The 14,021-nt window shown below is 50.0% G+C and overlaps 2 protein-coding genes across 4 annotated transcripts; one reads left to right on the top strand and one right to left on the bottom strand.

Moving 5' to 3' along the window:
* The first annotated feature begins 43 nt into the window (after positions 1 to 43).
* Positions 44 to 10,899, top strand: TTLL9 (tubulin tyrosine ligase like 9). Of its 3 annotated transcripts, none has more exons than XM_048962856.1 (13): positions 44 to 319; positions 402 to 580; positions 920 to 1,031; positions 2,163 to 2,348; positions 4,254 to 4,322; positions 4,898 to 4,988; positions 5,423 to 5,463; positions 5,542 to 5,629; positions 6,477 to 6,535; positions 7,381 to 7,577; positions 9,151 to 9,264; positions 9,749 to 9,870; positions 9,984 to 10,412. In XM_048962856.1, exons 1-13 carry the CDS (start codon positions 305 to 307, stop codon positions 10,049 to 10,051), a joined length of 1,341 nt encoding a protein of 446 aa, XP_048818813.1. In that variant the 5' UTR covers positions 44 to 304; the 3' UTR covers positions 10,052 to 10,412. The 3 variants fall into 3 exon arrangements, with proteins under 3 accessions (XP_048818813.1, XP_048818810.1, XP_048818812.1); XM_048962855.1 differs by lacking the exon at positions 9,984 to 10,412 and adding an exon at positions 10,419 to 10,899 and having other exon boundaries at positions 48 to 319; XM_048962853.1 differs by having other exon boundaries at positions 9,749 to 10,412.
* An 834-nt stretch (positions 10,900 to 11,733) lies between these two features.
* Positions 11,734 to 13,324, bottom strand: PDRG1 (p53 and DNA damage regulated 1). The gene is made up of 5 exons (XM_048962857.1): positions 13,150 to 13,324; positions 12,998 to 13,073; positions 12,847 to 12,921; positions 12,583 to 12,663; positions 11,734 to 12,128 (listed from the first exon to the last, which is right to left on the bottom strand). Exons 1-5 carry the CDS (start codon positions 13,231 to 13,233, stop codon positions 12,046 to 12,048), a joined length of 399 nt encoding a protein of 132 aa, XP_048818814.1. The 5' UTR covers positions 13,234 to 13,324; the 3' UTR covers positions 11,734 to 12,045.
* Between the last annotated feature and the right edge of the window lie 697 nt (positions 13,325 to 14,021).

The raw sequence follows: 14,021 nt of genomic DNA, 5'->3' as shown, positions 1-14,021 counted from the left end.
GGGCAGGGGACGAGCTCACAGCATTCCAGGCACAGCTCCAGCACAACCCCAGCACCCTGCGGCCGGGGCGGGGCCTACGGGAAGGGTTGAGGCCTACGGGGGGAGGAGGGGGGCGAAGCCTGCAGGGTGGGGCCAAGGCCTGCAGTGGGGGGCGAGGCCTGCAGGGGGGATGAGGCCTACGGAGGTGGTGGGGCCAGCAGGGTGGGGCGAGGCCTACAGGTGCTCCTTAGGCCCGAGAGGAAGCGGGCCCGGGGCGCTGCGCCGCCGTTGCCATGGAGACGGCGCGGCCTGCTAGGCCCGCAGCATGGCGGAGCTGGCGGTGAGCGCTGCCCGGCTTCCCTGCCGCTATGCCGGTCCGGCCCGGCTCTCCTCACTGCTCTTCCTCTCTTCTCTTCCCGTAGGCCGCTCCCCGCGTCCCGCAGAGGACAAAGCAGCACCCGGTCGGGCTAGGCCGCGTTGTCGGTTCTATCCGTGGTGCTGCCGCCCCGCTTCCACTCGGCCGTATCCGCTTCAAGTGCGGCCTCTCCGGGCCCGTACTGGATGTGCTACGCTGCCGGCCCGGCTGGCAACAGGCGAGGAAGTAAGCACGGCTTATTGCTGGGCCGCGGGGCCGCTGCTGGCATCCATCCCCGGGGGGGGCGGCACGGGTCCCCGGGAGTCCCCTGGGGACGCTGAGCCCCTGGTCTGGGTGCCTGTCCCAGAGCTGTGCCACTCCACTGTGCCCGCAGAGCCTGTAGGCCGTGCCGGGCGTGGAGGTGGGAAGTGCTGCAACCTCACGTTTAAAATGGGGAGTGCATCCCACAGCCCTGCTTGGGGATGGAGAGCGGTGGAGGGGAGCAGAGGCTGCACAGCACTGCAGGTGGTGGAGGTGGTGGTGTGAACATGTGCTGTGCTCTCTGCATGGGCCCTTTCTCCCCAGTGAGGAGGAGTGGGATTTCCTCTGGTGCGATGTCAGTTGGCTTCGGGAGAATTTTGACCACGTGTACTTGGAGGAGCACGTTCGTATCTGCCACTTTCGCAATCACTATGAGGTAAGGAGCCCTCGAAGGTGGAGTGAAACTAGGAGGGTATGGGGAGGTATTTTTAAGTCGTCAGTAAGTTTCCATGAGAAGCAGTTATGAGTGGAAATACCTGGTAATGTTTTCCACTGCGAGAAACTGGCCTCTTTCTTACAGCTCTGATAAACCATCAGTATGTGTCAACATCCCCTGTCTTGGGAAGGGCTTTACTTGGGAACCTGACACTTTGCTTTGCTGCGTTCTCAGTCTGGTAAACACCAACAAGTCTGTGACTCTTGAAAATAACAAAACCAACTGTAGCATGTTAGGGGGTCTGGTTAAAGACCAGACCTTCCTCTTGGTAGGTAAAGGTGCATTTCCTGACATAGGAAAGTGAGAACTCCTACAGATCCAGTTCATTAGGATCAGATGCACGTGTATACCCTTAGCCTGGCAAAAGTACATCTGAGGATGGTGTATTGCAAGAGGTCCTCCAAAGTGGCAGTATTTTGGGGAGCCTCTTCTGTATTTATGAGCAGATTAAGTTGCAACACCTAAAAATCTTATGTATACGAGGTCTGCTACCATCCTCTCCTGCATGTCACTTCCAGTCTTGTGAGGGCTGCCGAGAAGCATGTGTACCTTCTCCAAGCCTTCTTGCTCACCAGTGCTACTGCAAATGGAGACTGGCAGTGGTTTATAACACTCACCTGCAACCTGCAGTGGTTCAAGAGCCAATACGCTTCCAGATCTGCTGGTTGTGCCACAGGGGCAGCAATCTCAGGAGCGGGTTGAGTTAAGCCTGCCTGTGAACATGATTACAGCTTTTGGTGTGGGCAGTTTTGACTGGAGCTGTGCTGGAAATGAGTATGCTGCCTGCACGGAAAGGTACGTTAGAAAGGGTAACGCATGGGTCGTATGACCTGCTCTGTTCTGGCTTCCCTGTGTTCATGCAAGGATTAAACAGAAAACTGAAATCAAGCCTTATGTGCGCAGAGCAAACACAGTTCTCAATAGTGTGTATGTTTATTTACTTTTTCCCTTGCAGAAGATGTAGTACAGGTAGTTCCCAGACATCACCAGAGGTTTCTCAAGTGCAATGAAAGCGAGCCAGTCTGCATGAGCATCTGTTGAGCCTAACCTTATCTTTCTCTTTCTACCCAGCTGAGTCGGAAGAACTACTTAGTAAAGAACCTGAAGAGGTTTCGGAAGCAGTTAGAAAGAGAAGCAGGGAAGCTTGAGGCAGCAAGATGTGATTTTTTTCCAAAGACCTTTGAATTGCCTTCAGAGTACCATTTGTTTGTGGAAGAATTTCGCAAGAAGCCTGGCACCACTTGGATCATGAAACCGGTAAGTGCACGATCACTTTCCTCAAGTGAGACAAAGATGAATGGATGCCTTCATCCTGTGGAAGGAGAGGAAAACACGCAGGAAACCCACAGGAAGAAGTGCATGTAGCAGGGTAGCTAGGAGCAACAATGCTGGCTGGCTTCCTGGCCGACATGTACTACCCAGACATTCCTTCTTTTGTTGCAGTTCATTTCGGTAACTGAAAATCAGCTCAGTTTATTTGTAGAGCTGAAGTTAATTCGGTGCTGACGGCGTGGAGGACCGGATTTTTCTGTGGAGGAACAGATTGTGCTCCTAGGGATTCTCACTGTGTGGTTGTGGCCAAGTTCACGCTCTTAAATCTTTCAGTTCAGCTGCAGGTGTACAAGAGCGTGTGTGTGTGTGTGTGCAGGGCAGCTGGCTAATTGGGCTTGTTGTTAGGCAGTGTTCTAGGGCAGCCCCCAAAGATGCAGCTATGAAAACATCTGTTTGGTTTCAAGGAAATCCCACTACGTTAAATGTCAGCCGTTGTAAATCCAGCCAATTTACTGAGTGGACTTTCATCCTGAGAATATGGAGAGATTGCAGAAGATTCCATGAGCAGCCTGGAGTGCAAGCTGGGGTGGATTTTGTTAATGTTAGCTTTTCCATGCTCTACCATGAAGTGCAGCCTTGTGCTCTGCATCACGTTTGTCCCACAAAACCTGTATCTACATGGAATAATGGTGAATGGAGCAAATTCCCATTCGACCAGTGTCCTAGGAACCAAGGAAGAATTTTTAAAGGAAATACAGCAATACAACATAAATCTGACAAGTCCTTTGCTTCTGCAAGGTGACTCAAGCCATTTAACATCATGAGTATTAGGCCAGGGTACGTAACTGAAAATGTGCTCACTTGTGAGAGGACAGCTGCTTTGCCTTGTGCAGGAGATCTGGGGCAGAACAACTTGCCTTACACTGTGAGTCAGGCCTATCAGTAAGGGCACTTCTGAGAAGTAAATGGGAGGTAATTATGCAAACTAACATGTGAATTACAGCCAGGAAGATATCAGCTAGTGATTATCCAACTCTACACATGGGAATGTGTTAATTGGCAACAGAAAACCTTATATTAAGCTGATTTTTTTATGCCCACAACCTCAATTAAGATGGTAAAAAAAAAACCAAGATACACTAAACAAAGATATATGTAAATATAGTAATGACTGGGATTTTACCAACACCTTAAATGAAATAGTTTGGGGGCTGACTTCAAAACAAACAAGTAAAAATAAACTCTGTTACACACTCTATTGGTCTGTGCTCTTGAGCAGCCCTGTGTTGTGCTGTCTCAGGCTGCCTACTCCCACATTTGGGCACTGTAGCTCTGGACATGCAGAATGGAAGATCCTGTGACTGCAGAAGTCTGGGCTTCCCTTGGAAGGCCTGGTGGGAGCCTTCCTTCTCAGGTGCTTTATCCAGGCTACTTCATACATTGTGAATTAGGCTGTCTTCAGGTTTGTTCTGCTCTTGTTTGCCATCGTTCTTTGACATTGCTCATGACTTCCCCATTCAGTTAAGTTCTTCTGTAGCGCACACACAAATCTAAGTGTGACTTAAAAGATTCCCAGCAACATATGTTGTGTTAGATATATTGCTGCAAGCACGTGACAGAGTTTGTTTATTTGTCCCTGTGGGACTTTCCTGTAGGCTGCCTGCCTGCTCTGCCCTTTCCACCAGGAATTCTCCTAACACTTGTAAACCCGAGTGTTCAGCATTGAGCTCTTGTCAGATGCCTTCGTTTTCTGCCTGTCTCCATAACATTACACAAACGTGCTTGCATACAAACAGATGATGACTCAGGTTGTGCAGGGCTTCTGTGCTGAAACTGTGGGGAACAGCAGGAAATCCTGATGCTAAGTAACTCGGCTTCTCCGTGCTGTAGGTTGGCAGATCACAAGGGAAAGGAATTTTCCTGTTCCGAAAACTAAAGGATATCTTCGACTGGAAGATGGTGAGCATGGCTGTGTGTTCTGTTGGGGGAACAGGTTGTCTTTCTGTTCTTTCATTCCTCTCTTTCCATCAAGGAGTTCTGGTTGGCTGTGCTGATCTTGTGTGATATTCCTTCACTATTGCCCTGTTCACTGTAAGTTCCTTCCTGCACATCTCCCCCCCAGTAGTTGGATGCTGTATGTGTGGTAACTGTTGAGTCCTGGCCTGAACCACTGATGGAGCACCTGGGGAAAGGACCTGGTCAGCCCTGGGAGCACAGGTGAAGGCAATTCAGCTGTGAGACAGGAAGGGGTGGAGCAGGCTGCACCTCTTGGACCTCATTTAAGGGCTGACTGCCCCTGGGGAAGGATCTCTGGTTGGAGATCCCTTCTTTGTGGAGCTGTTGTGAGCCTTCAGAGGCAGGTGAGTGCTCTTCCTTTTGCAGCATCTTCCCATTGCACTGCTCTCTTTGCTGTTACACTTTATCTGGGCTTCTGAAATGGAGGCAGTGCTTCCAGAAAAAAAACTGAGTGTTTTTTCACCATCTTCTCCATATACAAACTTGAAAGGGGGATCTGCCTGCTTGTTTTCCTCCAGGATGGTGGCCGCACGAGCGAGCAGAAGGATGAAATGCAGATAGAGCCTTACGTAGTGCAGCGGTACATTGAAAATCCATACTTAATTGGAGGTGAGAGGCCCATTTAAGCCATTGCTTTTCTGTTGTAGGGTAAAAGCTGTCCTCACCCATGGAGTTCTCGCTGGGTAGACAGGACTCCATGTGTAGTTCTGTGTGCTGAGCCTCATGTGGCTCCCTTTCTGAAACTAAGAGTTTCGTTAGGTTGTGGGGCCAAACATTTGTTAAGCTAACTCAAAGGGATGCATCCTTCAATGCTTGCATCTTGCATTGTTTTTCCAGAACTTGTAAGCTGCCACTGACTTGGAGCAGTGGTCCCACTGGTGTTTTTAATCTTAAATGTTCAAAGAGCCCACGATAAAGTCACCAGAAATGTGGATTTCAGTCCTTTTGTGTGTATGTTTAGGTAGAAACTGTTGATAAGTGCATCTAAGACTGGGCAGCTGTATCAGCAGGTGGATTATATGATATCTTTCTGTTCTTTGTAGGTCGAAAGTTTGACCTAAGAGTTTATATTCTAGTGACATCTGTAAGTGCAAACTGCTGTTTATATCAGAACTGGGTTTTTTCATCTCAGTTCTCAGTTGCTCTTTTCCTTTTCTCCCAGTACAGCCCTCTGAAGGCCTGGTTGTACAGAGATGGATTTGCTCGCTTTTCTAGTATGCGGTTTACTCTGAGCAGCATAGATGATCACTGTATCCTACCTGTCTGTGTGAGCTGGAAGGAGGGGTAAGAGTAGGAGTGTATGGTTTGCTGCTTAGTATGAGCTGAATCTTGTTACTTGTGACTCCAGCAAACACCTACAGGATTATCCTGTCCTGTTGCTGCCACTGTCATTCTCTCTCTTGTCTTTTTTGGCAGACTGGTGTCACCAGATCACTGCAGATGTCAGTTTGACAAATCAGCTGGGGCCCGTGCTGAAATGTCAGTCCTAGTTTTATTGTTGTGGTTGAATTCTGGCAGCCTTTCTTCTTCCTTAGCTTCAGCGAATGTAGGGACAGAGTGATTCGTGGGACAGAACTATTTGATTTCCTGCGTGTCAAGCTGCTTACTGTATTGAGTTTGATAGCTTTTATTTGATTAACACATCTTCCCAAAAGGTATCCTGCCTTAATTTGATGGCTTGAGAGACAGGAAAATCCATCACTTCTCTCAGTGAAAGTTCAGCAGAGTTCATGCTTGCTCTGAATGATCCAAAGCCATCCCAGAGGGGAGGTGCAGCAGCTGTTCTGGGGTGGGGGTGCACTGGTTCTGGAGGCACACTTATGTGGAGAGCTTCATGCCAGCTGTGGGCCATGCTGCTACTTCAGGGCAGTCACTTCTTCATTTTCCAAACACCTCTCTTGTTCTTTTTTGTCTCCCTTACATTTTCACTGATAGCATCATGCAGTGTTACATATAAGCTCAGGTGACTGAAGCCTCTGATTACAGAGGAAATAATTAATTAGGACTGAGTCAAAGTTGGTTGGTTTAGAGTAAGAATTCAGTATTTACTTGCTCAGTGTCTGTTTGGCTTTGATCCTTATCTCTATTTCATGCCAGATGTTCATCTCACCAACGTGGCAGTGCAAAAGACTGCGCCTGATTACGATCCTGAGAAGGTGAGTGAGCAGCACTGCCTGCACCACGCTGCCCCAGCGCCTGCCAGGGGGGCTGGTCTGGCAGACAGGAGCAAGCTGACCTCCCTGTGCCAGCTGCCATGCTGTGCACATGTGCTGCAGCCACTGAACTGTGCTGCTGTCTCCAGACACCCATAAATGTGACTTTGTTGATAGGAGAGAGCTTGGGTGAGCGTTCTGTAACTGCTGTGTTGCAGCTGTCTGCTCATCTGTAAGGCTGATGTTTGTGACTTAAACACTTAGGCAGAAAGCTCTTAGAGGTTATCTGATATATAATAATAAGCATATTATCCTGCTTAAGCATTTATCTGTAGCTTAGTCCTTCACTTTAAGGCCCTACTGTTACAATGAGGCTATGATTGCTACACACAACTGTCACCATTGAGCTTCCTGTTGGAAGAGGTGGCAGCTGAAAGGGGGAGAAGATCTTAAATGAGATGTCAGGTTCATGGCAAGATGTGAGATCAGAGTCAACAGTTGGGAGTAGTTGAACTTCCCACTCTATAGGCTGTTCCCTTCTATAAATTCAGTATGGAAAGGAGGCTCTGTGCAGTATCCTGACAGAAGATGATGATTTGCTCTTTGAGAGTTTCTGATGGGGACCTGGAGGCTTTTTTAAAATTCCTCCTCTCCTTTGTAGACAAAAATAATCAAACATGAATTGCTTAATTGCATTGTGGAGTTGGCAGCCCTTGCCTCCTGGTCCCTGGGTTTTTACTAAGAATTCTTGCTTGGCTGTAGAGTGACTGGAAAAAAAAATCACACAGGTTAAATGTGTGCTCGTCTGTTGGGAGCAGCTTGTATATAATCGTGTTTGGATGTCTCAGGGCTGCAAGTGGATGATTCAGCAGCTCAGGCAGTACCTGACTGCCAAACATGGAGCAGGATTGGTGGAAGTTCTCTTTGCAGATATGGACAACATTTTCATCAAGAGCCTCCAGAGCGTTCAGAAAGTGATCATCAGTGACAAGCGCTGCTTCGAGCTCTATGGCTACGACATCCTGATTGATCAGCACCTGAAACCGTAAGGGGGTTAATGAACGTGGAAGGGATTCTAGTGCCAGGCCAGCTGCTTGCCCTGGGATGGTGGGGATGTCTGGGGACACTTCTGCATCCTGAAGGTAGTTGCCTGCAGGCTGGCTGTGAGTGAACCAGTCCAGGAACTGCGAGTGAAACAGGGAGGTTTTGCACCTAGGAAGCTGGAATCTGTGAGGAATGCAGCTGTTCTTGTTCAGAACGTGGGGTGCAGCAGCATGTAACGTTGTGAAATCTCCTGTGCTGTGTTGTGAAAACCTGCTGTTTTGGTTATTTCTGTGATAAGTGCCCTCAAACATCGATGTGTCACAGCAAGTATGAGGCAGGAGGGTTGCTAGCATCTCTTCTCCCGCTGTGTGTATTGCAGCAGTGTCCCATCAGTGGTGATGGATGTCCAGCCACCACCACGAGGCTGCTAGCACTAAAACACATCCCCTGTGTCTGTGTTATGATGGGAGACCCCAATGGAAAGAGGCACCTCCTGTTAATTGTGGAGAAAGAGGCTGTGTAATATCAAATCATAATTGAGGATGTTTAAAAGAGACAAAAACAACAAAACCCCCAGGACTTTAAAACGTAATCTGGCTGTACTTAAATGTTTTAAGTATAGCTCTTCTCACAGTTTAAGTGAAAAACATGACTCAAAGTTCAGCTGAAATTCTCCAGTTTTTATCTGCTACAATGTGCAACCCAAGTATTGCAACAGCAGGAACCCGAAAGTGCAACTAACTTGTCATTACATGAGTTGAGAGAAATAGCAGCAAGTAGTGCTTCAGAAATGACGAGCTGGATTCTTCTTGCAGCCTCAGTTACGTGAAATGCAAGTAGCACCATAGGTAAGGACATATCCCTGAGATGTATGCTCTTTGTAGCTGCTTTACCTGTGACAGCCACGTGTCCTGTTAGCATCTCATGTGGTGCCACTGTGGACAGCTTTACTTGGAATGAGCAAAGGAATGCAGCTCAGCTCTGGTCCTGGATAGCTCTAATTTGTGCCATCCACTCAGTGCAGAGCCTGAGACCAAAGTATTGTGGAGGTTGCCTGCACAGAAGGAGCTGCAGTGACTTCAACTGGTTAGGAAACAAATCTGAGTGGTGGATTGGACTGAAAGTCATTGATATTGCAGTGCTTGGATGCCACTCCTGCTGCTTGCCTCATTTCTGTGGCTCTCTGGGAGGGCTGTTTGAACACTGTTGTGCTGTCAAACTGTTCCCAGGACACTTCTGCATTCCTGCACCGAAAATGGGTTAGTGCTTTTTCTGTGATTTGTCCTCAATGTTTACTGCTTTCTCTAGAGTTTGGTTTTAACTTGCATGTCTTTCTTGATGCTGGAGGGATTTTTTCTTTATTACCATCGAGAACAGGAATAGAAACTTTGCAATAAGCTCAGAATGTTCTTTGGCTCAGCGTGCGGGAAAGAGATTTGGGGTTGGATTTCCTATTGCTTCACACTTACTCCTGCCTGCTGGCAGTGTGGTGTTCTTGTGGACAGGCATTTCTGGTAGATGAGCCATGGGTAAAAGTGCCTGTTTCTCCCTAACTTAGTGCTCTGCCTCCTCAGCTGGCTTCTGGAGGTAAATGCATCGCCTTCCCTTGCTGCCAGCAGCCAGGAGGACTATGAGCTCAAGTGTCACCTGCTTGAAGACACACTTCATGTTGTGGACATGGAGGGCAGGTGGGCAAAGATGCTTTTTACCCCCTAAAGGTTTTTATTTCTGCGTGAAGGTTTTCACACACACTCTTGTCTTGGCAACTGATAGGAAGGTGCTGAGCTTTATAGCTGTTAAATAATGAATTTCCAGAGGCTGGGCAAAGCAAGCAGGAATATCTCTGCTTCAGAGGGGAGAAAACAAAGCAACACAGTGCTGCGAAGGAAATGGAGTTGGTGTTAGAGCTGGGACTTGCACAAGAACTGCTTCAGAGCTCCTTCTGCATTGTGCCTCCCACACTCATTGCTTCTGGAGTGATCTGTTCCAAGAAGCCAGTCTTGCATCATTTTGTGGTTGACTTTACAACCGTGCCAGCTTTGGATATTTATAGCAGGAAGATGCCCACTGCTTCCAGCTGCTCAGCTTTATCTCTGACCAGGAAGTTTATTCCTGTGTGCAGGTAAGATGATCATCAGCACTGTACTTCAGTACCTGTATCTGATGTTGTAGGCTGACTGGGAAGGAGAAACGTGTTGGTGGCTTTGACCTGATGTGGAACGATGGGCCTGTCAGCAGAGGAGGAAACCTGGGTGCTTTGGTGGATGGGAACTTCATGGCAAACACACACTTAGGTATGTGCTCACCCAGTGCAGGCATGGTGCCCTGCTTACGTCCCTCCCTCAGCACAGGGGAGCACACCTCTGTCACTCGGGAACAAGAGAACAGGGAACATTGACTCTTACAGGAGTCCAGAAGGAACCCATGCTTTCCAAACATGGATGTGAGCAACTAGAATTACAGCAGCACTATTGAAATCCAGCAGACAAACATGGAGGGAACAATATTGTTTATAGCCCTGCTTTTCAAGCTTTTAAATTGCTGCAGTTCTTCATATGTCAGCGTGGCAGAAAATCTCATCTACAGCCATTGCAGTAGATGTTTACTGAGCACTCCCCTACAGCTGGTTGTGCTTTTTTTTCCCTCTTAATACCATTCAGAATCCTTCTGAGAGGCCAACACGTGTCTGGAGGTTATTTGTGTGCCTACAGTCACCACTGAGTGTAGTTCATAAATAAAAGGTGAATACAGCTTCAGCTGAAAGTGGGCAGTTGCCCTTTGTGCTCACGAAAGGTGGAAGGTAAGGGCCTGGGCGCCTCCCCTCTTACTGTTTTCATTGCAGGCTGCTTCAATGACAGGAAGAAACAACTGGAAGAGCTTTTTGGGAATCTTCCTGCACAGCAGACAGTGTGAGGCTGGTCTCAAGCTCGGGTTGGGAGATCGCTGTAGATAAAGTTCATGGTCTCTCTTCCTCCTATTGTGTAGCAGCAGTTCACATTTCTCTCTGCCTCAGCCCAACATAGTTGGCCTCCTGGTTCCTGAAGGCTTCCCCAGCTGGGAGGCTGTGACTGGCTTGAATGAAGTGTTTTGCAGTGTCTGACAAGGCACTCGCAGGTGATGCTGGCTTCTCAGCTGACCACCTGCATTCTGCATAGAGCATGAGAAAATAAAGCAGCTGAAGGCGTTCTGACCAGCAAAACAAAGCTTTTGGGGAAGGCAGACACCTAATCCTTCTGCTGCTACTACTATGGAAACATGTCAGATCATAAAACCTGTTGCCATGATACTGTAAAAATAACCTTGCCATCACATGTTAGACACATTTCCTGGCTGTACCATGCAGGTTATGTAAGAGTGCAGTTAGAACACAGGCGTTTGGCAATGTACTGCCATTCACTTCCAGAGCAGCTGTAAGGTGCCTCAGAGGCTAAGTTAACATTACTTTCAGTCTTTGCATCTCTGACTTACTCCTGGAGAGCAGATGAGCTACCAGGAGAGCCAGTGACACAGGGACAACTGCAGTGTTTGAAGTCTTTAAATTCCATTAAAACAATCTTATGTAAGTCCAGAAGGGGAAGAGCAGGAACTTGTAGAAAGGAGACTCACTGCAGTATGCTGACAGTTGTGATTAACTTTCACAAGTCTTGCTGTGGTCTTACCCAGCCTGTATGGGGGTAGCAACTCCAGGATGAAGAGAATAGTGCATGAGACAGTAAGTTTTACAACCTTTGAAGAAACTATTATGACTTAAAACAATTATCCCTTTACTGCAGGCCAAGCCCCAGCTCTTCAAGCTGCAGGTTTTTGCTTATATATCTATGTTTTATTCTTCCATCCTGTTTTGAAAGCCTCATTTTCTGTGTTCTCTTGGCTCCCACCTTGACAGCAGCCTGTTTTCCCATTAAGGCTAACAGGATGCTGCCTTCTTCTGTTCCTCCCTACACATCTTTCAGGAGATTCCTGACATGTTTCAGATGTATAGTTTCATTTTTGTTTTAATACCACAGGCACACACAGCTCTTCTATGCTCTGGGCACGCTGTAGATTTACAATTCCTCCTACTCCTGTCCCTGACACGACAGTGAACTGCAGCTCTGCAGCCAAACTACAGAAGCTCTCACATAAAAACCCAACAACAAACACACACACACAGTTAGGAATGCCCAACAGTGCTGATTTTAATAATCCCCCTTGCGAGCGGGTGTTTGTCATAGGCTGTGAATAAGCCACTGTTCCAGCAGTTGCCTCTGCACTGCTCTGCCACCATCCTCAGCAAGGAGCAGGGAGTTTACAGCCAGAAGAAATGTAGCTGAGGAGCTGCATCTTTCCCCGTGCTCTTTATGAGAGGCTCCAGCAGCACAGCAGTGCTGGAAATCCTGGAGGCTGCGGCTGATGCAGTGCAAACACTGTGATACCCAGCCACAGCACCCTGAGCAGTGTTTGCACACAGTTGTGGTGGCACAGCTGCCTCAGCCTTCCAGGATGCGATTGATGAGTTTCATTTCCTCCGGTGTCATGGGGTTCAGGTTAAATCCCTTCAGCTCAGGTTTACCTGTGAGGACGTGCAGGACGTTGGGATTCTGCTATGAAACACGTGAAGCATTCCATGTGGGCAGGGCAGTTTGTTCTCACAGCATCGTGAAGGTTGGAAAAGAAAATAACCTGAGAGCATCAGATCCAACCCCAACCTACTGCACTGTGCCCACTGACCACGTCTGTCAGTGCTGCATCTCTGCAGTTCTTGGGCACCTCCAAGGACGGCGATCCCACCAACCCCCCTGGGCAGCTGTGCCACTGCATTGCTGCTCCTCTAGAGAACAAACTGTTCCTAATATCCAACCTGGTCATTGCTGCATGCATTCAGCACGCTGCTGGGTGACAGCTTTGCAGCAATGCGTTGTTGCCGGAGCAGGGAGGGAATTTCAAAGTGAGAGGAAGAGCAGCCCCAGATCTTGACTTTCTGCTGCCAGACCTTTGCTGCGGGGCTCAAGACCAGCAGCGTTTACCTTGAGCTTCATAGAGACGGTTGACCTTCACACGCAGCTCTTTCCGGAGGTTGTTTATCTCCTCATCCAGATGTTCCTGATCTGAAAATAGCAGAGCAGGAATAAGGGGGACCGGGGTTGAATAGAGGACCGACAGAGAGCCCGCAGGACCCGCGGCGGGAGGGGGTCGTGCTGGGGCGGGCCGGCAGCGGCGCACAGCGCGGACCCGGGGGCTATTTTAGCTCAAACCTCATCACGGCCAGCGCCGGGCACAGCCCGCCGTACCCTTCTGCAGCATCTCCTCGGTCTTGGCCTTAGGCAGCTCGATGAACGTGCTCCCGAAGCACACCATGGCTTTTCCTGCGGACGAGGAGCAGACGGGCTCAGCGCCGCCCCCCGCACTCCGCCCCGGTCCCCGCGGGGCTCCCGCTCTCACCTTCGGGCTCCGGGTCTTTGCGCAGCGCCCGCAGCGCCTCGCGGTTCCGGTTCCGTTTCACGTCCAGATCGACGATCTGCAGAGAGACGGGAAGGGAAGGGATGGGAGGGGGGGCCGGGCGGCGCCGAGCCGTCAGCCGGACCGGGCCTCACCTGCTGCCGCGCCGCCAGCACGTCCTCGGCCAGCTCCTCCACCTCGGCCAGGTAGCGCAGCACGAAGGCCGGATCCCGCGCCATGGCGGCCGGCGCCTCTCCGTCCGTCCTCCGCTCCCCGCCGGGCGGCTGCAGCGGCCGCGTTCGGGAGTTCCGCGGAGGGCGGCAGAGCGCCCCCGTGCGGCCGCTGCGGGAAACGGCCGGGCGGTTCGACGGGGGGCGCTGCGGGGCGGCCGCGTGGCCCGGCTGCGCCTGGAGCGGCGCGGGGCTGCGGCGGGGCGGTTCGCCTGGGTGTCGGGGTGAGGTTCTGCCCCGGAGGCCGGGGCTCTCAAACACGGGGTCTGATTTCCAGGCTCCCCGTGTGGAGCCGGGGGTTGGGTTCGGTCATCCCTTCCATTTCGGGGTATTCTGCGGTTCTGCGGCTGCGAGGAGCGGAGCTGTGCGAATAATCCCCGGAGGAAGATTAAACAGATCGGAAGATTACCGGCCCTAATCTCGTAAGGTCGTTTGTGACAGTTAACGGGAGAGATCTCAGTCTGCGGCAGCGAGTGCTAAAATAAGAAGGCTCTCAGCGAAGCGGTGGAAATGAGCACTTTGTGCACAGCATCCTGGCCGGGCTGGGAGTGATTCAGGCTCGGTTTGGATTTTTTTTCCTGACACCAAGCAGAAGAAGCAGCAGGATGGGGCTGCATGCCAAAGCTGAGAAATGCTCCTTTTCAGTGGGGGTTTCGAGGTGGGCCTGGAATCCATCTGCTCCTCATCCACATTGTCTTCTGAGGAGCTTCTTTGTGATGTGAGTGCTGGGGTTGGCTGCAGATGGGATGTGGGACGCAGACCTGCCCTACAGCCCCACAGTGCAGCATCCACCACAG

Source organism: Lagopus muta, chromosome 16 (assembly GCF_023343835.1).
Source record: "Lagopus muta isolate bLagMut1 chromosome 16, bLagMut1 primary, whole genome shotgun sequence".
NCBI lineage: Eukaryota > Metazoa > Chordata > Aves > Galliformes > Phasianidae > Lagopus > Lagopus muta.
Note: the sequence above shows the minus strand (reverse complement) of the source record. Positions and strands in the feature narration are given on the sequence as shown.